Below are 23618 nucleotides of genomic sequence, written 5' to 3' on the forward strand. Positions count from 1 at the left end.
CATGGATGAGATTTATTGTGTAACAGCAAATCAAATTAAGAAGAAGCTATAATGATTAAAATATACTGAAATCAATACATAATAATAACAATAATAATAAAAATAACAATAATAATAATAACAATAATAATAATAATACATTTTATTTATAGGCGCCTTTAAAGACCCTCAAGGTCACCTTACATTAGTAGAACAAAATAAAACTATGAGGTAAACAAATAAAAAAACAGCTATAAAAGCAAATCAAGGTAATAAACAAACAAAAAAAACCCACATGTATGTTCTCGCTCTGCACTCATGGCGACCGTAGCTGAGGAGTGAATTATGAACTAAATGCTCAAAATCAGACTATTTTCTTTATTTGTCAATATCACAAATACACAACAGGCAGTTCAACCATGATATGTTGATGTGCTCACAGATCTTCGTAAAAGATCAACATACCAACAATGTAAACAGTCACTGGTTTGTAATGTACTGAATCCTTAAGATTTTATGGCATTTTTGCCATCATCATGTTGATGTTTTACTAGTGTGGTGGCTCTGACAAACAAAAGATGCTGCATACACTTCAATTAGATTTTTTTTGTTTTCACGCAAATTTAATTTAAGCTACATAACATAAGCATTACTTTTACATGTCCATCTTTATAAATGCAGAGTAGTTCTGTTCCTGGTCCTTTTGGAGTCTTCATGTGCAGAGGAAGGAGTCTAATCATCATTGACAGAAGACAACTGAAAATAAAAGAACAAGTTTCAGCCGACAACATATTTAAAATTCTTGAATGAGTTTGATCCAAATGACCGTGTGTCCTTGTGCTTCCACACAGATTATAAATATTTATTCTCTCAGACACTGATCAGACTTTGAAGCTGATGTTGTTCAGACTCACTGTTGGTGAACATGTAATGAAACACATCAATCAGAAAATTTAAGCAGTAAAAAGATTTTTATTTTCTTTGGTTTCTGTGACTATCATGATAATGTTTTTTAAAAAGCAACATGACTTAAAGAAACTCACCTTCATGATCGTGTAGTCATTGTTTCTGATGTTTAATACAGCTTTCCTCTTCAATTTACTAATGTAGTAGAGCAGCAGACCAACACACAACAGTAAAGCTCCAACCAAGGACACACACACAACCAGAGGCAGGAAGAAGTCTGGACAGTCTGATGACGGTTTGGAGAGTCCTGGAGTGAAAGTGTGACTCTGTGTTGTTGCCTGTTGTGTTGAGTCAGGAGGGTTTGAAGCTGCAAACGATCAACGCAAAGCAGATAATCAATTAAAAGAAAATCCTGGGACAATTCAGCATGTTAATCGTGCTAACAGTACTGAATAGAAACTAAATACAGTATCGATACTGTAATCAATTAAGCCAAGTATCTCATTAGTTTACCTATAGTCAAAGTTGGTCACAACCTGACAGGTCAACTGACCTTAGTGCCAGAGCACATACCTGGATGGATTAAGTCCATAGTAACTACATAAATTGCAAAACAGTGCAATAAACTACAAAAAAATGAAAATTTTTACAGAGGTTTATCCCTCAAAACTGTAAATGCAAAAAAGTTACACAAAATAGTTTCCAACCACAGGAAATTTATTTTGAGTGTCTTCATAGTTTTATTTTTGAGATACACCCATTTTTATAAACTGCAGAAAAAATGAAAATAAATAATATAATGCAAATTTGCAAAATAAACAGCATTTGCATCCAAATAAACTATTTCCCACAGTGTAATCTGAATTCTAAGCATCCCAGAAACTATACAGACAGGCATAAACTCAAACATGAATTTTAAAAACACCAGCATATCAATGTAAATGCCCTATAGGAAAAAAATACATTTTTTTGTGAAAATGGCGCCACTTCTGGTTTCAGGCAGGTAATGGCGGACATCAGACAGATCGTGCTGACGTCTATTCCACGTAGAAAGCGTTATGAACAGCTGATCAGATCAGCAAAGCGTGTTTCTGGAATATTATGGTTTTGCTGCTGCAAATGCTTTTCATGCAATTTTTGCAAAGCTATATGTGGAAGGAAACCGTGACCTAGGACAAGCTGAATATATAAGATGTAAGTAGGACTCCTCCGGTTTAATATGCAAAAGACGCTAGCTTATGTGGTTGCAATTCTACCGGGTTTTAAAAATAGTTACGCAAAACAGAGCGTGCCCTCTCCGACCGGCCATAAAGGTTTAATAGGATGTAATTTTCATTTAACCTCCCTACAGATGCTGTGAAGCTGCAACTGCTTTGCAACCCACCTCGATCCCAGCTCCTACTCGCAGATTCAGTTTGACCCGATGAAGGTGTGGAGGCAGAAGGTTTTGAAGCTGTGAACAATAAACAAAACAATCAACTGGATACAAAATCAATACCCAATATGACAATAAGAAAATATATTTATTAAATTATCCTATTGATAAGAGCTAACACAAAATGTGCCAATGGAGATCATAATAAAGTAAATCTAGCATGAAAGATCAGCTGATTTCAGTCATAGCCCACATTGGCTTGTGGCTCAGCTGATCCCTTTGTACACGTCCAACTAGGAAACCTCTTAAAAGATTGATGGTGTGTGTGTGTGTGTGTGTGTGTTAGAAACATAATGACTTTGGTGAAAGTGGTTAATTACAAATTCTGAAACACATTCAATTATAAATACACAAAGAAAATTTGTCATGATTTGGTAAAGAAACTTACCCTCTACGACAAAAACATTATCAGTGTGGTATGAATCAGGAGACAAAGGGTCGCCGTAACCACACCGGTACTGTCCCGTGTCAGACTTGGTCAGCTGTCTGATGGTTGCATACAGTCCATGCACAGATCCTTTTGTGTATTTGATGCTGTACCTGCCATTCTCAGCTTTGTCATTAGTTGTGTCAATGAAAATATTTCCTTCTTTTTCACACGGATTCTTACAAAGGAACTTCCTCTGTCCATGGACAGCATTGGCACATCCAAATGAGATTTCTTCTCCCTCAGTCTGCGCACGGAAGATTCCAGAGCTTTTATCAAATTCTGTAAAATAGATGAAAACTCATTAAGTACGATCTGTACTTCCTGTCAGCTGTTACATTCTAATGACAACATTTCCTGTGCTCGTCTAACACAGAGCTTCAGTGTGTTATTACCCAAAGTGTGTTATAATCTAGTCTGGCATGAGATACAACACAATGTATTCATTGACTTCAAGTCAGTGTAATCTATGAATTATATAATAACTAATTAAAGTGTCTGAGTTAAAATAGGTCTGTATTTAGCCTGAGAGTTTATGGAGGTATGAGAGCAGGTGGATGGTTCCACAATTATGAATTTAATGACATTTAGTAGAAACTCACCATTTGAAACTCTGACCTCAAGGTCTGAGTATGAATCTGGAGCTGAAGATTTGCCCAAACCAAACCGATACATTCTTGAGTCAGACTTGGTTGTATGCGTGATTTTCATAGTCAGCTCTCCTCTTCCTGAAGATGCATTTTTGTATTCAATGCTGAATCTGCCGCTCTGAGCTGTGGTTCCATCTGTTTTAATGAGGATGTTTTCTGCTCTCTCACATTTTTCCTTACAGAAGAACTTTGTGTTTCCAGACACAGTGAAGCGATTATAAAGTGATAAATTCCCTCCTTCAGGTACAATCCAAATGCTGGCTTTGACAAACCCAGTTGTACCTGTTGGACAGATAAATGCAGGTGATTCACCTCAGTGTCAATACAAGATGTTAAACAGGTACAAAAGGTGATCTGTTTGTGTGTGCTATGGTCATGAGCTGCGCTTTTCTTGTCAGCCCTAAACGGGGAATTAGCCCTAACAGACAGCTCTGCCTCCCTCTGTCTGTGACCATAAGTTTGACAGGAGAAACTAAATGAACAACATGCTAACCAGTGCAGGTCTGAAGCACCTATGTCAGCCGTGTCAAAATAAACAGGAACACAACATCAAAATTATAGAAAGATAAATTGAAAAAACACACACAGCTACAGCAATACAAAGGTCATCTGTTCTCACCTGATAAGAAGAAGAAGATCACAGCATGGAGGAGCTTCATTGTCAAAGTGATCCAAATGGAGGAAATATGTTACACTTCAGGAGAACAGCTTCAACCTTGTCGGTCGCTTGTCTCTGTGTCTGATCAATCCGGAGCTGACGCTGCTTTAATTTAACATTTACTTCCTCTTTCTGTCTGTTCTGTGTGCATTTGCACATTTTAGGTACACAAACAAAATCATCATCACATGACAAAGTCCACATGATGTGTGTGTTTGTGTGAGTGTGTAATTTATTCAACACGTTCTCACTCCCAAAGCGTAACATTTTACGCTAGCTGACAAATCGTCAACATATTACATTTTCGGGCACCCAACGCGTTCCTACGTGACGACATCGGAAAACTGCGGACACATGAGAACCGTTTGGACTCAATCTACACATCTTCGCTTTTCCCCTTAAAATCGTTTGGGAAAACACTATTTCACGTCATTAAAGTGCTGGTTAAGGTTAGGAATAAGGTTATGGTTAGGCTTAGGGATAAGGTTAGGTTTAGGGCTGCAATACAGGGCTGGAACCCGCCGCGTACCATAACAACGTGGAAGGTCACCTTTCGCGTTCCTCAGGAACGCCGCGGGACGTGACAAAACGTCGGGATGTTACGCCTCGGGAGAGAGGGGGAAAAAATAATTGACAAGCTTTATGCGTATTTAAAAGATTTTATTGTTTTTCTGCGTTGATGCAAACCTTTGTGGCTTTCAACAATCGCCAACAAAGAGTGCAGGGGTAATCACACACACACACACACACACACACACACACACACACACACACAAACAAACTGCAAGTCTTAAACAAAATAAAGTCAGTCTGCCCCAGGGCAGCTGTGGCTACAACTGTAGCTTGCCTCCACCAGTGTGTGAATGTGTGTGTGAATGGGTGGATGACTGGGTATGTAAAGCGCTTTGGGGTCCTTAGGCGGGGCTAGTAAAAGCGCTATACAAATACAGGCCATTTACCATTTACCATTTAAAGGTTACCTGTGAGTTCACTGAACTTCCACAACCTCTTCCAGTTAACATTACATTAGGGAGGGACCTTACTGGACAACATAAGCTCAGTTTTTGTGTTTCACAATTTTAAATCAGTTTCACATGCTGACAGTTAATATAAAAGTGCTCAATCTACAAAAGCATCTGCTGACTGGCACTTCACTTACTGATTACTGTAAGTAAGACCAGTTGAAAAAAAAGTCACTCAAACAGAGTCTGTTTGACAAAGTAAAAGTAAAGTAGGCTGAAAATGTCCAAAAACAAAAGAGCATCTCGCATTCTAAGTGTGATGCTTCTCAGTTATATTCAGGTTCATTTATAGTCTCAGTTATTCTATTTTGAGTTTCTTATAGTCCCTGTTTGTTTCTTGGATTATTTGGTTCTCCCTTGTGTCTTTGCCAGCTGTTACTGTCTCTGTGTGTCTGTGTTTATGTGCTTGTATGAGCCCTCGCATCTTGTTTCTCTTCTTGTGTTCCAGTTCATGTTTCCCCAGCCCAGGAGCCCCTCTCTCTCCCTCGCTCCCTCTCGTTTGCCTTTCCTCTGTCAAACTCATGTGTTAGTGTTGCGGTCATTCATTTCCTGTTTTATTGTGAATGTCTTGTGTTCCATTCAATTCAATTCAATTCAATTCAATTTTATTTATATATGGTCACAACAAAAGTGATAGGTACAGAGAAAAACCCAACAATCATATGACCCCCTATGAGCATGTTCAGTGTGTTTAATTTTGCTTCCCTGGTCTTGTCATGTCTATCGTATTTTTCGGACCATAAGGCGCATTAAGTGAAACAAAACAGTCAGAGAAGTCAAACTTTACTCAACTCATTCTTCTTTCTTCCTCTACTTCCTTACAATTGATTCATTAATGTTGAATCCTCTCGCAGCTGCTCTATTCCCATGTTGTTGCAGTATATTAATGACTAACCTTGTATTGTGGATGGATTATCTCAGTTGTTCTCCTGACTGAAGTTTGGTCCGTTTACAGCATCCTGCCATGCGATTGCATTTGTCCCTAATTATTGTACTATCTACTGTGCGATATAAAGCGCCTTGAGGCGACTGTTGATGTGATTTGGCGCTATATAAATAAAATTGAATTGAAATTGAATTGAATTAACCATCAGGAACCCTCACGTTAACTTTTATAGAATGGAAAAAAGTTAGCCTTCATCCTCCAGCTTCACTGTGTTTATGTTATGCTAACATAGCTGTGTTGCTAGCAATCATGTAGCACATCATTATATACCAGTTAGCCCAACTTCAGTTGTTGGATTTGTATTGTGATTGTCATTTATGCTTAGAAATATCTACTCATATATTCTTAGAGTTTTATAATTAGGTGTAGATTGGTAGAGGTTTGATCCTTAATAGTCTGCAAACTTTGTGTGCATTCCAGAGCACTCTGGCATTCTTGGAGCATGGGAGAGGTCGTACCTTCTCTTATTGTTTCTGGTAGGATAAACGTGTCTATATCTGTTTTAGCCTAAGTGCCTTTTGTTTAGATGAACTGCTGGACTTCCAGACCAGCAGGTTTAGGAAGTCATTTATGGGGTCACACTCTGACCCCCCCCCCACACACACACACACACACACATACTTATACAACGCACAGGCAAGGTACTCTTTGTGTGTTTGTATATGTCATATGTTAATGAACCTATGCATATTCATGTGACCTCAATAAAAGAGCAGTGTTACGGGAGAGCGGATGAGAGCAACTGGGGTCAAGCGAAGGAACGGCGTTTGTCCGGTTCTCTCCCATGCCTACTCGTGTCTTGCTTTGCTGTGTAATTACATCGTCTTCAACGTTCCAGCAAATAGGTTCAAGCTACAAACCTATCATCAGTAACCCTACAGACGTCACTGCTGTTTAGTTTTCTGTCTTCATTTATGTTGGAAGTGATAGCAGAGCTGTACATTTTCATTTTTCACAAATCTCTCAGTCAGAACATGCTATATCATGTTTAGGTGGAAACTAGCGAGCTAACTTCCTGCTAACTTCTAACGCTGTTAAATGTAATAAATTCTGTTTTCATGGATGCCTGGATGTTAAACTTAATTGTTACACCTGGTAAAGCAGCAACGCTGATCATTTTATTAAAGATGAAAGAATTTAGACAGTTTTTAACTCTCAGTGATGCCGCAGTGTTCGTTTGACTTTGGGACCTGAAGAAGACGGAGTTTAGGACCCAGATTACTCCGCGAGGCTCCTGACTACAGTCGCCATAATGCTCCAACAATCCATCACGCAGTGCGGCTTCGTAGCTTACCAAAGTCGTACTAAAACATTTTTTGACAGATTTTTGAGCGCCGTGTACCACATAAAATCGGTTCAAGGTCAGTGAGCACAACCGGAATTCATATATAAGGCGCACTGTTGATTTTTGAGAAAATTAAAGGATTTTAAGTGCGCCTTATAGTGCGGAAAATAAGGTAATTTGTCTCAGCTGTGTTCCCATGAGTTTTCTGTTCCCTCGTCACTGTACTGTGTGTAAGCCTCCGTTTCCCTCAGTCCAGTGTTGCGTTCTCCCTCATTCATGGCTGTGTATTTCCTTGTGTGTTTCTCTGTATGTTTAGGTTCCAGAATTCCAGTTTAGTTTTAGTTTTATTTCATCACCTGCATGCCAGCAATAGAGCTGTGTTTTTGAGTTTAAGTCCTGCCTGTGAGTCTGCTTGTGGGTCCTTTCCTGCCTGCTGTGCAGCCAGTTTATGACACTAAGGAAACACTTGAGAAACAAACTCACTGATATCTATCAGTCTGGAAAAGACTGCATTTCTAATGTGAATCACAGTGTGAAACATTTTCCACAAATTAAGAAAACCTGGAGTAGTGGTGAACCTTCCCAGGACTCGCCTGCCAAAAATAATCCTGAAGCACTTCAAGTAGATCACAACAGAAGTCAGTGCAACATCCAAAGAACAGCAGGCCACACTTTGCCTGATTGAATCAGTCATGATGGATGTCAGTTCATTATTCCGTTACCTCACCACAGCCATATTTTTACTGCTGTAACTATGACTACAAAGGGCCTTTTCACCTTACAGCAAACCAATGTTTTTGGGTGTGGTCCATTTCTGGTTTTGCCTTTGGTTCCACTCTCTGGCTCTAGCCAGTGCTTCATACAGCTTGATTTATGGCTCTGCATGGATTTGGATATTATCCACGAATCAACATCATGTACAAGTAGAAAGACTGAAGCTGTTTGAAAGTGCAGGCATGCGAAGACAAACAAATTCACTCTACGTATTGTGTGTGTGTGTGTGTGTGTGTGTGTGTGTGTACATGCCTAGACATCTTTGTGGGGACAAAAATGCCCGTCCCCACGAGTTTGAAGACATTTTTAAGGCTCAAGATGTGTTTTTAGTGTCATTAGCTTTTATTGTGTGTGTGTGTGTGTGTGTGTGTGTGTGTGTGTGTGTGTGTGTGTGTGTCATATTTGTGCTTGTGTGATTTGTAAGCTTTGTCTTTTGGATGAAGTGTCATAAAAGTGTTTCTAGTTGAAAAGTTTAGAGGTGGATTTGTTGTATCCCCCCCTCATGCAAAATAATGAATGTAAATGAAACTGATTTGACTTGTTTTGAATTGACCTCTGCACACACTCATACATTCATAGCTTTCATGTATTCATAGTCCTCTTGGAAATACCTTGCATATTCATTTTGCATGAAGACAAAGATAAAAAAAAAAGTCATTTCAGCTGCTGAATATCAACAGACTAAAGGACAAAACACGAAACATCCAGGGATGGAGAAAGTTCTGTTCATCATAGCCGCAACAGGCAAGTTTTCTGATTCTTCTAATTTTCTATTAAATGTAATATTTTTCCATTATTATTCCATTATTTCCATTATTATTATACTTACTTTTGCACAACCCACTGTCATTGTTACACTGTCTTGTGTCTGTTCTGTCTGGTGTTGCACTGTTTTTTGCAGTTTTTGCACACTTGCACTTCATGTGGTCCTGTGTTGACTGTCATTGTCTTGGAGGAACGTTGTCTCGTTTCACTTGTACTGTACCACTGCACACGGCTGAAAACATAATAAAGCCACTTGACTTGTAGTCATAAAAAATTCTCCCTTTAACAGTTTTTCTCAAAACACAAAAATGCATTTTTTCAGAATTTTTTGCTTTTCTTTAATAATTACACAAAATAATAATTATATAGAAATGTAATGTAACAGTGAAGCTAAAATGTTAAGACCACATTTAATCCAAATAGTTGCTTATATGCTGTTTTTACAGGCCTGTGTGCCGTCACCTCCAAACATTACTACCAGTTTGTTTATGAGCTGAAGAACTGGACTGAAGCGCTGAGTTACTGCAGAGACAAGTACACAGACCTGGCTGCTATAGACGACATGCAGGATGTGCAGACGCTGAACGACATGGTGGAATTGAGCAAAATGACCATCATGGAGAACGGCAATGTAAACTCAATTTTTAGTCTTCTTGAAACTTGTAAACGAATTATTTCACTTTAAACATACTGAACTATATTGGGGGTTTTTATTATTATTATTATTTCAGTAGATTTCCACTGCTTTCTGTTTCAATGTGGTTATGTACAGTTTGGTTGCGCTGATTGCTGGTTAACTCTAATGAATTCATCCATCATGTAGAGCTACTCTGTGTTAAAGAGTGTTTTGACTCTTTGAACCAAACATACATGTAACATCCTCTCAGTCTGCAGTCATTAACACTAGATCCACTGCTGTTTTAAAACCCCACCATCTCATGTTCCATGAAATCTGTATTTATTTGCTTTGGCTGAATTGCACTTATTAATTAGAAAAAATAGTTAACAAAATGACCCCTCCTAGCAGATAGACAGCAGAAGACAGAAATTACTTTAGGAGAGCCCAGAGAAGATAAAATTTTTTTAAATGTTTTCAAATATGTTCTTTCTTTGACAATAAAACAGTGATAAATTATCATTTTTGCATAACACAGATTTATGTTTCTTACTTTCACTAGGTGAGTAGCATCCCATCCAGGGTTAGGGTTAGGATCTGTCTGCTAAAAATCTTTTTTGCTTGTAAACATCAAAGAATTTAAAATGTACAAGCAAATAATTATTTTAGTGAATCTGATAAAAGCTCAGTAATTTTTTAAAAACTCAATTACACAATTTTACAAAATATGAAATACCAAAATAAGATGTTCTGCCCTGAGACCTAACCTAGTTTCTTACTGATAATCTGACAGCCTAACTCATATATTTTATGTCTAATAAAAAATCATCGGTGCTTTCAGCGAGCCTGGATCGGGCTGTATGATGACATCAACGGCTGGAGGTGGTCAATGTCAGAAAACAGTGAGGCTGAGTTCAGAAACTGGTCACCTTGGCAACCAGACAACCTAATGAGTAAAGAATTCTGCGTACTGATGGTTGATGGACTGTGGTTTGATTATCCTTGTGAGAGTTTCTACAGATTCGTCTGCTCTGATAACAGAGGTGAGGATTTTCAACAAAGCAGGTCATGTTCTTAATTTTTGTTGCTGAACTTTTATTGATGTTTCAACAATGGCCTAATTGTTCAGACTTAAAAATGCATTTATGGTTGTACACAGCACTTGAGTATCGTCTGTTTTCAGGGTCGACTATGACATTTGTCTACATTGACAATCTCATGTCGTGGACGGAGGCCCAGAGCTACTGCAGACTTCATTACACAGACCTGGCCAGTGTGAGGAACATGACAGAGAACCAGAAGATAGATGAGGTGGTACCTGCAGGGGTGAAGGTGTGGATTGGCCTTTTCAGAGATTCCTGGAAGTGGACAAATGGAAGTACCTCCTCATTAAGATATTGGACAATTATTGAACCTAACAATCTGATGGGACACGAGTCTTGTGTGGCAGCAAACTTTGAAGAAAATGCAAAATGGGAGGACTGGACCTGTGACTCCATGAAAGAATTTGTTTGCTACATCGGTAAGCCATGTGTCAGAAAGTCTTAGTCTGGCCTCTGATCCTGCTGCTGTCGGCCAAAATCTGCAAAACGCATTCATATAAACAGAGATGGTTTTAGCTTACGATGTATGAAACGATTAGTAATCTGACACAATTAAAAGTTCTGTTAACCCAATCAATGACCAGATAATCATAATTAGATGGTTTGCTTTGTGCCCCGTTCTGTAAAGGGAAGATCTACCATTGTTGTACACAGACTCTTGGGTCATACATGATTTGACATTTTCTGCATTGCAGAAATTGCACTCGGATTTGTTTCATTGTAAGCAGTTGTTCCTGTTTCTTATGCAGCAGTAACTATGTAACTATTTTTCTTCTTGGTTATTGCAAAGCGCCTGTTTACAAGCAAGTGGTGAGAGTGAATCTGATAAACTCCAGTCCTGATCTGACCCACCCTGATGTGATGGAAGCCATGCTGAACCACGTAAGTCATTACACATTTTAAGGTGTACTTATTAATAAACAACAAAGAGTCTGTCCAAGATCTCACCAAGTCTAACACAGGTCTGTGCTGGTGATGTGTACAGACACATACTAATACTAACCTACTGTATCTGCTTCAACACAATACTTATATACACCTTAATATACTTTTCTGAATATAAGCTTAAAGCAATGTGATGATTCCTGCATTTGACTAAATGCAGCCTAAGTACCTTAGGCTGAGTGAGGGTTTGGGTTCTCAGTTAGACTAGAAAAGCATTAAGAGAGTAAGAGCCATGAGTTTCAGTCTGTTTCATCCTGGCAGATGAAGCTGTGGTGAGTAATCCTTTGAGTACTGTGAAAATCAACAGTCCACAGTGTCCAAGCCAAAAGGTGATGCCTCGGGTTAGGACCATGATCCTGTTTGGTCTCTGGTTTGTAGTTTGTTGTAGTCCTGGGTTATCAGTAGCGGTTTTTGAGGGAGAGTTTGCCCAGGGCACCAAACAGGCTAGGACCACCACTGCTGGTTATGAAAATTGGTCAGTATGACGCTTTCACAGAGCGATCTAAAAATAGTAATCAGAGTCTGAAAGATACAACAAAAAGCAGAAATAAGGGATTTTTTTAATGTCCGGAGTGATGAAATTTTAGGTCATGTTTTACATCTTTCACATCTAATCTCTTGAACTTTATTAAACTCCTTTTCCTCTGGAGTTCATAACACTGAACTGTTGAAGTCAAATTACAATGTTGGTCATTTTTCATTAAAAACTAAGCATGAACTATAGGATTAAGCTAACTATGAAAGACTGAGTGATGGACTGAGTGAGTGTTATTCAAGAAAGTACTTTTTTGTGTGTCTCAGATCAAACAGAAGCTGAAGGAGCAGGGAGTAAAGGGAGACATCAAACTGAGCTGGAGGAAGCAGTCAGATGGATCGGTCTTCCAAAAGGATGACGAGGAAATGAAGAAGAAGAGCATCGTCTGAAGGTTTCAGGCTCTGTTGTGAAATATTATCATATTATTCTATACTTTGTATGAATAACTCAAATAAAGCAAATCATTCAAATCTTATTTCAGATAACTTTATGAATAGAAAACTATAAAAATTGGTGTGATTACTGTCACTGAGTAAGGCTTTACATAGTTTCAGATGTTAGTCATACCTTTTAACACTTAGACTTGAAGATACAGCAGGTTTGCTGGGTATTTGGTGATAGGACGCTCTGTAATTATAATATTTTTTGCAGCTCAGACCGCTTTGATGAAATTGTGGTGGTAGGTCATCGTTTAATGTAAAGTGTCGTTTGCATTTTCTTTCTTTTGCTGTTTTCTTTTTTGCTTGAGTTATTGATTTCAAATATTCAACTTTACGTATCTTTTCAACTAACCAAAGTCTTTATTTTAAAGTCTTGACTGACTGTTGCAACAAAGTGAGCTAAAGTGATTAAGCAATGGAAACGGCCTGTCTGTGCAAACATTAGATGCTCTTTGAATCAGACTGAATCAGCTGGATTTCTGTTTTATGTTTTACTCACATCAACTTTTAAGTAAATATTATATGTGAGAATGTTGATGCTTATACAATTGTTTGAGAAGATAATAAAGAAGTGATCCAGTTTTTTTGTGTAACTTGTTATTCATTTGCATTGACTGTTGTTTAAAAAGGATGACACAAAAAATAAAGGCAACACTAACTATGGGATCATTAAACATAATGGGGGGGGGGACTCCCACAGGGCTTAAATCTGGGACTCTCCACCATTTGACCCTAGAACTGAAGAAGCTTCTCGGATGAGAGGTGAAACGTCTTCAAGCAACCTAAAGAAGTCCAGACACTTTTTCTCCTTAGACAACTAACTTTGTGCTTCATTCACAGCAGACAGAGGAAGAAGGTCAAAACCCAAAGCAGAGGGACACAAAGACAGTTTGATCATCTACGATTCTTGTTCTTTTCTCTTTTCTTCTAATTTCTTAGAAAGCAGTACAGGCAACAGAAACATCCTTGTATTGATGCAGTTTGATGGAGGAAGTTAAAACCCAGAAAAGAGGCAAAAGTCTCATCTGACTCTCTGTTCACTCAGGTTGATTATGGTTTGTGTTGGTGTGTGTTCTGATGTAAGACTATTACTTTGCCTTCTTCAGCTGTTATAAACATTACATATTCGGGGTTAAGTATTTTGCAGCTTCCTTGTTGCTTCCTGGAAATAAGGATTTCCATCAGTAAGTAGCACTGGAAGTTTATTTTAGGGACTATTTGCAGAAATGTAGAGGCAGAACATCCAGCCCCTTGACCCAGAGAAGACTTTAACCCTGGGCAGTGGTGGCATGCTTTACACCTTTGCATCAGACACTTTAAACTGGGTTTGGTGAAGTAAAGCTTGGTTGCAGCTGCGCCACCATGGAAACCTATTTCATGAAGCTCTCACACATTGTTCTCACTAATCTGAAGACTCGAAAAAGTTTGGAGAAACTGTGCACTGGCACCACTGTGTTATAATACCACCAACAACTGACTGTTGAAAATGTAATAGCGAGGAACTTTCACGACTGGTGGCATCTTATGATGGAATTCACTGAGCTCCTCAGGCGACTCATTCTGATCTTTTCTATTCTATTTCACAATAGAATAGAATAGAAAAGCCCTTTATTGTCACTTTACTTTGCAGGTATAAAATAGAAATAGTACACCAGTACACCTGTGGCCATGGAAGTGACTGGAACACCTGAAGTCAATCATTTGGATGAGTGACTGAATACTTTTGACAATATAGACGCAGTGTTCAAAATAACATGCTCTAACAATATGTTGCAGTATGACAGTAAATGTGACACACAAATGGTGCCCATCATAGTTTATGTTGACCTCAGTGATAAGAGCTTTATTCACTAGCAGTCTAGCCCAGGAGACTGTCACAGGGAAGTGCAAAACTCTGCCCCGCTGACCTGATGTGACCAGCTGGACAGCACGGTATACCCTGCTTGTTTGACCTTTCACCCTATGACAGCTCAGGGTGCTCCAGAAACCTTTGCATGGCTGAATGGGAATTAATCGGTCAAGTAATTTATAGGCCGTTGTTCATGCTGCTTACAAAACATAGCACTATGTAGCATGTGATAAAAGTGTGATATAGCATCCTTTCAAAGCAGAGCTGAAGAACGATTTAGTGAAGAATTTTTTTAATTGCTATTCAAAAGTGTTTTTCTGTGTGTGTGTGTGTGTGTGTGTGTGTGTGTGTCAGCTCAAACACAAGATGAAGCACAAGAGTGACATTGATAGGTTTGTAGCTTGAACCCATTCGCTGGAACGTTGAAGACAATGTAATTACACAGCAAGCAAGACACAAAATAGGCAAAGTTCTTTATGTTTCACGTGCACGGGAGAGAACCGGACAAACGCCGCTCCTTCGCTTGACCCCAGTTGCTCTCGTCCGCTCTCCCGTAACACTGCTCTTTTGTTGTGGTTACATGAATATGCATAGGTTCATTAACATATGACATCTTACATAGGTATGCATGTGGACAAAGAATACCCTGTGTGTGTGTGTGTGTGTGTGTGTGTGTGTGTGTGTGTGTGTGTGTGTGTGTGGGGGGGGGGGTCAAAGCATGACCCCATAAAGACTTCCCTAAACCTGCTGGCCTGGAAGTCCAGCAGTTCATCTAAACAAAAGGCACTTAGACTAAAACAGATATAGACACGTTTATCCTACCATAAAACAATAAGACAAGGTACGACCTCTCCCATGCTCCTAGAGTGCTCTGGAATGCACACAAAGCTTGCAGACTATTAAGGATCAAACCTCTACCACTCTACAACTGATTATAAAACTCTAAGAATATATAAGTAGATCTTTCTAAGCATAAATGGCAATCAACAATACAAAAACCTAACATTCCCCCCTTTTTGGCAGTTATGCTAGAAAAGTCCCCAGTTATGAATACCTCATGTCTGACAGTGTCAATGCAACCATTTTTATACTCACCATATGTAAACGTATACAGTTTGACAAACATATTAGCAGTTATCCAAGTTCTCATTGATCTCCTTCAATGGTAAACTGCATCTTACAAGTAAACAAATGAATTGTTAATGGTCAAAAGAGAAATTAACATTTTCAAGATCACTCCAGCTTGGTGGTGCTCCTCTGCAAGACATGTAAATCACATGTCTCTCTGCAGAGTGGTTTAAGTTCTGCAGGACGTCATAAATGTCTCTCCCAGGTGTTTCCATCACTGTCCATAGGACCAGAGTCCAAATGTATGTAGAATAGACATTCAAACATACCAGTTGAGTTTGTTGTTTGTCAACATGGGTCTCAGCTATCGTGAAAGCTGCAGGCCTCGTCAGCACTCTAGTTTTATGGCCTCTACCAACCCCCATCACCTCACTTCAGGCCTTCTTGTCCTGTGGGGGATACATATCCTCCATTGTCCATCCTCTGCAGGAAAACCCTCTGTGGAAAGGGTGCTGGACCCAGTTATCTTACTGCTGTTATGATCCCAGCAGTCTTCAGTGTGCCATCGTATGCACAGTATAGTGACACCGCATTAGGTGATGGTCATAGGAAACTGCTGTCATCACCACCATAGCTTCTGGTTCCTGTGCTTCTCACAGAATCATGATGCCATCCTTGGACTCCCCTAGTGCTGTCGATGGAGCTTGGCACGCTCCCCTCATCCTTCAGGTGCCCGTCTGTCATCCACAATCTCCTCTGTTGGCCTCTGGAAAGCCCCCTTGGCACAGCTCTCATTCCAACGCAGCTTCGTGGTCCTTGCTGTGGCTCTGAAATCTGATCTCATGATGGGCCCCAAACAGCTCGACCTTTGACCTCAACCACTGCCTGGACTGTCAGCTATGCCTGGAATGGTTCTTGCTTCTCACTGGGCTCCTGAAGATTTCTCAGGAGATTCCTTTCAGCAATACTCTGACTGCTGCACCTGTATTTCCTTGCTAGGAGGAAAAACTTCTATTTGGAAAGCATGTAAACCATCATCAAACCACATTCTTTAGTTCAGTGAGCTTCATTTATGGACCATCAAAGCCTCATCTGAACATGGATGCACCACTTTGCACAGGTTTAATACCTGTAAATGAACTGTTAATCACACAAATCACACAAACACCACGAACACAACAACAACAACAACAAATATCCTCATTCACAACCAACAAAAATTAGGCCTATTGTCTCAACGCAGTCTCACACAGTGGCTGCGCGCTTTGCCGCACTCAGTGGCAAAAGACTTACATAACAGTGATCACGCGCTTTATCGCTTTATCGCACACAGTGATAAAGACTTTCAACGCAACCGCACACAGTGGATGCGTGCTTTGCCGCACTCATTGGCAAAGACTTTCAACTTACTCGGTGTTGCTTAGCTTGTAATATCAGCCTCAGATCCCGCCGATCGTCATTCATGAGGAGAGAAAACAGACAGCTGGCCTGATGACGAATTCTCATGTCTCGGGACTGTACTACAGAAACTACCTGGCTGACGTCAATCTTTCAGCGTGTCCCTTCTCCCCTCTGTGAACGTCGACTCCAGGGATCCGGCATCGAAGGACCAATTAATGATAGGTTTGTAGCTTGAACCCATTCGCTGGAACGTTGAAGACAATTTAATTACAGAGCAAGCAAGACACAAGTAGGCAACGCTCTTTATGTTTTACATGCACAGGAGAGAACCGGACAAACGCCGTTCCTTCGCTTGATCCCAGTTGCTCTCGTCCGCTCTCCTGTAACACTGCTCTTTTATTGTGGTTACATGAATATGCATAGGTTCATTAACATATGACATCTTACATAGGTATACATGTGAACAAAGAATACCCTGTGTGTGTGTGTGTGTGTGTGTGTGTGTGTGTGTGTGTGTGTGTGTGTGTGTGTGTGTGTGTGTGTGTGTGTGTGTGTGGGGGGGTCAAAGCATGACCCCATAAAGACTTTCTAAACCTGCTGGTCTGGAAGTCCAGCAGTTCATCTAAACAAAAGGCACTTAGACTAAAACAGATATAGACACGTTTATCCTACCATAAAACAATAAGACAAGGTACGACCTCTCCCATGCTCCCAGAGTGTGGCTGTGAAAACCAGAGTGCTCTGGAATGCACACAAAGTTTGCAGACTATTAAGGATCAAACCTCTACCAATCTACACCTAATTATAAAACTCTAAGAATATATAAGTAGATCTTTCTAAGCATAAATGACAATCAACAATACAAAAACCTAACAGACATCAACATTTAAAAGAAGTCTGGACTTCTTATTTTGCTGCATAACTGAATCTGAACTGAAGTTTGTCATTTTCTTCTCGTTGATGTTTCTCTAAAAAGGTTACATAAGTGCAAATGATCTTTTAATGGCCTTTGATGACCTTTGATACCAGTTTTCATTTTGTCATAAAACAGGAAGGAAACTCTTTTAGCTTATCAAACAAATGTGTTAGCTCTGCATTCCCCCGTTCCTACTATTGTACGACTTGCAGCAGCCGTCTTTTCTGGCCTTTTACCTTGTAGCGAGACTTCAAGGAGATTTTCTTCCTCAAAAAGATCTTTGAGGATTTTAGCATCAGCGTCAATATCCCTAAGATCTGGCCTAATGCAGCAGAGTCAGTAGTAGTTGTTCCAGTTGACTTTTGTAGTTTTGAGTTCTAGTTTTGCATCTCAGTTATTTGCAAAAGGAGACGAGACATCTAAGAATATAAACTAGCAAAAAAAGAAAAACACACAATAGAAGAAAAACTTCAACCTAAACAAAATAAAGTCAAGATACACTCAGAATACATTTATTTTAAGGATATTTAGTATTTATGTACATTTCTTCAGTTTTTCCAGTCAAAGTGTTAAAGTTGCTTTCATCCCGTGTTCTGGGAATCTGAGGACACAGTTTTACATACTTTTGATGCCCCTGTGATGCAAATTTCGTCTCTGTGATGTTGAACAGTAATCAGTCAAACATGCATGACTTGTTTTGATTTGACTTCCATCCATTTCCTGCAAGGAAAATATTTTGCATTCTAATTTTGCATGAGGGCAACGATGTCACTGAATTACAAGCATTATACCTGTTTAAGGTATTTCTTTTCCAACTTGGACAGGCCAGAGTATGCTTGTAGTTACACAAGTTTAATTTATTAACACCACCGTTTCTACTAATTACAAGCAGGTACATCCATACGTGCAAATGGGGAAATCGCATGATCTATTGTTTTCTTTGGATTGTGAACACTGACTGAATGAACACTTCTGCTTCAGCAGCAGGGTTACTGAGTGTCACTGCTGGATGACTGAGGTTAAACTCTCTTTAACACTGACACAGGGACTTGGATCCCGATTCATTATGTATTCAATAAGAACAGAAACTAGTGAATGACACAAAAAACTCATAGTGAAAGTGTTTAGTGAGGTCACAGATGGGGTCATGAACTTATATACAGTCAGACCATCGCTGTGTCAGGCAACAGTCCTACAAAATGCTTTCACACATATGAAACCCTGACATGTGAGTGTTCCTGTCCAGCAGGACTCATTCGTCTTGTAAATGGCATAATCGTAAAAAAAAAGAAAAGAAAAAAGAAATCAGCTTCTTTTTTCATTTATTGTCTTTTATTATGGTTATCATCATCATCAGCTTCACTGCTTTTGACTGGGATATATTCCTTAAATAATAGCTGGGCTGTCTGCAGACTGAATAATAACTGAAGACGATGTTATTGGTCTATGAAGACTATTATGTTTATTTATGTGTGTTTAGAACAAACACACAGCTCAGCACTCAACAGACACAAAATGCTCTGAGAAACTCACCTTCACGTTTCTGTAATAACTTTTATGTTCACTACAACCTTCCTCTTTATCTTATACAGGGACACAATCAACAGTAAGGATGCACACACACACACACACACACACACACACACACACACACACACACACACACACACACACACACAACCAGAGGTAAGAAGAAGTCCGAACAATCTGATGCAGGTTTGGAGAATCCTGGAGTGAAACTGTGACTCTGTGTCGTCATCAGGTGGACTTTAAGCTGTGAAAGTTAATACTTCCTTATCCCATTTCACCTCTATGCATCCAGATGGGAAATTTCATAAAGCATGCACAGTGTTTGTTGCTTTACCATGTCGGCATGTTTCACAGACGCAAGCTGCTTTGCAACCCACCTATATCCCACTTCCTGCTCCTAGATTTAGGATAAGTTGATGAAGATGGTGTGGAGATGGTCGGGGTAAAACTCTGTGTAGTTGGTTGTGCTGTGGAGGCTGAAGAAACAAAATAAAAATCCACTTATAGAACTGATTCTGATCCAGGTCAATACATAATGTTGTTTAGGTAATTCTGCCTCTATGATCATTGAACATTTTAATAAATCAAGCATAATGTGTGGTAGGTTGTAAAATGCTACATGTCCAGTTTACGGAAACAAACATTTTTCTTGTAAAACAAAGGGGGGCCTGGCAAAAAAAGTTTGGGAACCACTTAGTTCAATAAGGAGAGATCATTAGAAAGAAGGAATATGATTTACGGATGAACAGAATTTAGATAGAGCGTGTTTGGTGGTTAGGCTCCGATGGGGCGTCTTGGTGGAACCGAACTAGACCTTCAGCTCATCCATCGACTGTTCATCATCATCAAGCCTCATCAGAAATGGTCTCAGTGGGCGTGACTATCAAGAAGCCTTTCTTAAGGATGGAAAAGTGGGAGAAAAGGCTGAGATATGCCAAATTACACATGAACTGGCCTGAAAATCAGTTGGAACAGGTTTTAGGAGTGATGAATCCAAATTTTCATTTCAGACAGGAGGACAGGGACACCTTAAAGATGGCTATAAGAGTCTACCGCCATCTTTAAAACATGTCACTTTGAGTTTATGTTAGTGGAACAAAAACATTACAAGATAAATAAAGTCAACATAACTGGCGTCAAACACCATTCTTTCAGTCCTATTAAAGAGCTGCATCAGTCTAATTGTGCTAAAAATAATGCAAAAACTTTAGTTTGAACAATTCTTAAATCTGCCACAAGATGGCTCTCCAACACAAGGAAACAAGTGTTGCTATTCAGGCAGTCAGTAGTAAGGCCTCCATTTACAGTTTTTTCTGATGGCTTGAGCACATTTTTGTAACTATTGGCAATTTTGCAAAACTCTACACACAAATAAGAAAACTCTTCACCCAATCAGCAAAACATTGCAGTTTTCTTGCAAAAGCTAATAAACCTTGCTTAACTCTCCAAACCTTCGTAAAAATGGTATTTTCAGTATTAAACAGTTAACACAAGCCATCACATTACAGTTTTTCTGAATGCTTAAACCCTAACTGTGATTCTTATAGCACAATTTTAAAACTATTATTACTTATAGCAAAACCACTCACTGAGTTTGCAAAACTAAAAGCACAAACACTGCTTTGCACTCAGTTTGCCATTTTGTAACACACACTTTGCAAAACCTGTAGCTACAATCCACTGCACAGCACTCTTTTTGCAGAACTGTAAACACAACTCACTGCTTTACACTCAATTTCCAAATGATCAACGCACTCCTAGCAAAACTATACACATTTAAGGCCATTATTTACACTATTTTGCCAACTGTCTGGCACACTGTCACGTGTGACAACTGTTTTAGATAATTAGTTCACTTTGCAATCAGCCTAAGCACTATGAATAAGCTACAGGTAAGCTGTGATGTTTTTAACGAACACCTTTTTATTGCACGTAATGCACAGACACACCAACAGAGGGCAGTAATATCCCTTCAACGTACATTGTAAAATTACTATTACAACACTCCCACTTAATTTTACCATGGAGTTCACTTACTAGACTGCCATTGCTTATTTCTTTCCAAAAAAAAAACAAAAAAACAAAATGCACCTATATCACAGTGTTACTAGAAAATAAACATTTTCTCTCTTGGTTTGAACTTACAAAAAAAATGTACTGTGTCCATCATAGACAAAACCATTATTCTACATTACAGTTATATGCTTGACATCTTAACATAAGCATGGCATGTTAAGCATATGATAACTTTTTTTAAACTGAACACAGTCCAATTTTCTCTCTGAGATACTCAAACTTTTGTCTAGGCAGTGGTTTGGTTAAGATGTCAGCCTTCATGTTTTCTGTACAGCAATACTTCAGCTGGATTTGTCCATTTTGCACACATTCACGAATGTAGTGGTAACGAATGTCTATGTGCTTTCTTCTTGCATGATCAACTGGATTTTTTGCGATTGCAATTGCTCCTTGATTGTCCTCCAGGATCACTGTTGCTGTGGTCTCCATTCCAAGCTCAGTTAGTAGTCGTCTTAACCAAACTCCTTCTTGTGCGGCTTGGCTCAAAGCAACATACTCAGCCTCTGCAGTTGAAAGTGCAACTGTTGCTTGTTTCTTGCTAAGCCAACTAACTGCACCTCCTGCAAGTAGAAAGATGTTTCCAGTTGTAGAACGTCGATCGTCCTGATCATCTGTCCAATCAGCATCTGAATACCCAACCAAGGTTCCTGTTTCTGTCCTTTGATATTTGAGTCCCAGGTTTAGAGTTCCTTTCAAATATCTCAGGATTCTTTTCACAGCTGTAAGGTGTGTAGTGTTTGGGTTTGCATTGAATCTTGACACCACACTCACTGCTTGTGCTATATCTGGTTGTGTGGCCATGGCAGCATACAATAAACTTCCAACCATTGACTGATACATGCTTGGGTTTACAGGTTGACTGACATCATCACTCTTTCTTAATTTGACATTTTTGTCAGCTGGAGTTGCTACTGGATTGGCACTGTCCATTCCATACTTTTGTAGTATGTTTTCAATATACTGTCTCTGATGAAGCACAACATGGTTTTTGGCCTTGTCTTGGACCACTGAGATGCCCAGAATGTAGGATAGCTCACCCATGTCCTTCATTTTGTAGTGTTTCTTCAGAGTGTCCTTTAAGTTCTTCATGCTCTCTGCTGATTCTGTAATCAAAATCAGATCATCAACATACACAGCCAATATTTCCAACTCCTGACCTGTTCTACCAAACACACACTGATCTGAAGTACTCTGTGTAAAACCAATGCTTTTCATGAACTCTGTAAAAGCTTTGCTCCAGCAACGTGGAGACTGCTTCAGTCCATATATTGACTTGATTAGTTTGCACACTAGATGTTCCTGCCCAGGTTTGATGTAACCCTCTGGCTGCTCCATGTAGATTTCCTCTTCCAGGTGTCCATTCAAGAATGCAGTCACAACATCAATTTGATTCAGGTTGTTTTGCACAGTTAATGTTAACAATGTACGAATTGAACCAAATCGTACAACTGGAGAGAATGTTTCATCATAGTCTGCACCATAAATCTGTGAATACCCTTTAGCAACAAGTCTGCACTTGTATCTTTCCACTTGTCCATCACTGTGATGCTTAACTTTAAAGACCCATTTTGATCCAACTGCTTTGCGATCCTTTGGTAGATCCACTAAATCCCATGTGCCATTTTCCAGCAGTGACTCATGTTCCAAATCAGCTGCTTCTTTCTACTCCTTTGCATTTGGACTTGACATAGCCTCTTCCAGTGTATTTGGTTCTGTGACACAACAGAGGTTTGCATAATGATCAACTGTAACTACGTCAGCAAACTCCTCAAATCCATATCTCTTTGGAGGTCTTCTGTTCCGCTGATCTCCTTTTGCAGCCTCACCGGCGACAGTCTCCTCAGTACTTGTTTGTCTTTCACCTGTGTGTAGTGTCACCTCATTCCCCAAACAGAGATCATTTTCACTTTGTTTGCATTTAAACTCGGTTTCATTGAAGACCACATCTCGTCGAATCAGTATTTTTCCTTTTTCCTCATCCCACAGTTGGTAGCCTTTCACATTGGTTGCATATTCCAGAAAACAAACTTTCACTGCCTTTTTGTCCAGCTTCTTTCTCTCTGTGTCTGGAACATGAGCATAAGCAACACATCCAAATACTTTCATATGGCTAATGTCTGGTTTTCTTCCATACCATCTCTGATGGGGTGTTCCGTTCTTTAAAGCAGATGTTGGGAGCCTATTCTGTATGTAAGCTGCAGTTGTGACAGCTTCTGCCCAGAATGTGTTTGGCAACTTTGCATGTGACAGCATACTTCTAGCTGATTCCACTACAGTTCTGTTTTTTCTCTC

At 39.4% G+C, this 23618-nt stretch overlaps 2 protein-coding genes across 2 annotated transcripts; one reads left to right on the plus strand and one right to left on the minus strand.

The window, feature by feature from the left end:
- On the minus strand, positions 1–4138 carry LOC120435123. The gene is made up of 6 exons (XM_039604104.1): positions 4017–4138; positions 3350–3679; positions 2709–3029; positions 2270–2338; positions 1023–1252; positions 1–735 (listed from the first exon to the last, which is right to left on the minus strand). The coding sequence occupies exons 1-6, from the start codon at positions 4054–4056 to the stop codon at positions 712–714; spliced, it is 1014 nt and encodes a 337-aa protein (XP_039460038.1). The 5' UTR covers positions 4057–4138; the 3' UTR covers positions 1–711.
- Positions 4139–8792: 4654 nt separating this feature from the next.
- Positions 8793–12435, plus strand: LOC120435187 (macrophage mannose receptor 1-like). The gene is made up of 6 exons (XM_039604254.1): positions 8793–8826; positions 9294–9478; positions 10305–10506; positions 10647–10985; positions 11357–11448; positions 12313–12435. Exons 1-6 carry the CDS (start codon positions 8793–8795, stop codon positions 12433–12435), a joined length of 975 nt encoding a protein of 324 aa, XP_039460188.1.
- Positions 12436–23618: the final 11183 nt, after the last annotated feature.

The sequence above is a fragment of the Oreochromis aureus genome, linkage group 20, assembly GCF_013358895.1.
Source record: "Oreochromis aureus strain Israel breed Guangdong linkage group 20, ZZ_aureus, whole genome shotgun sequence".
NCBI lineage: Eukaryota > Metazoa > Chordata > Actinopteri > Cichliformes > Cichlidae > Oreochromis > Oreochromis aureus.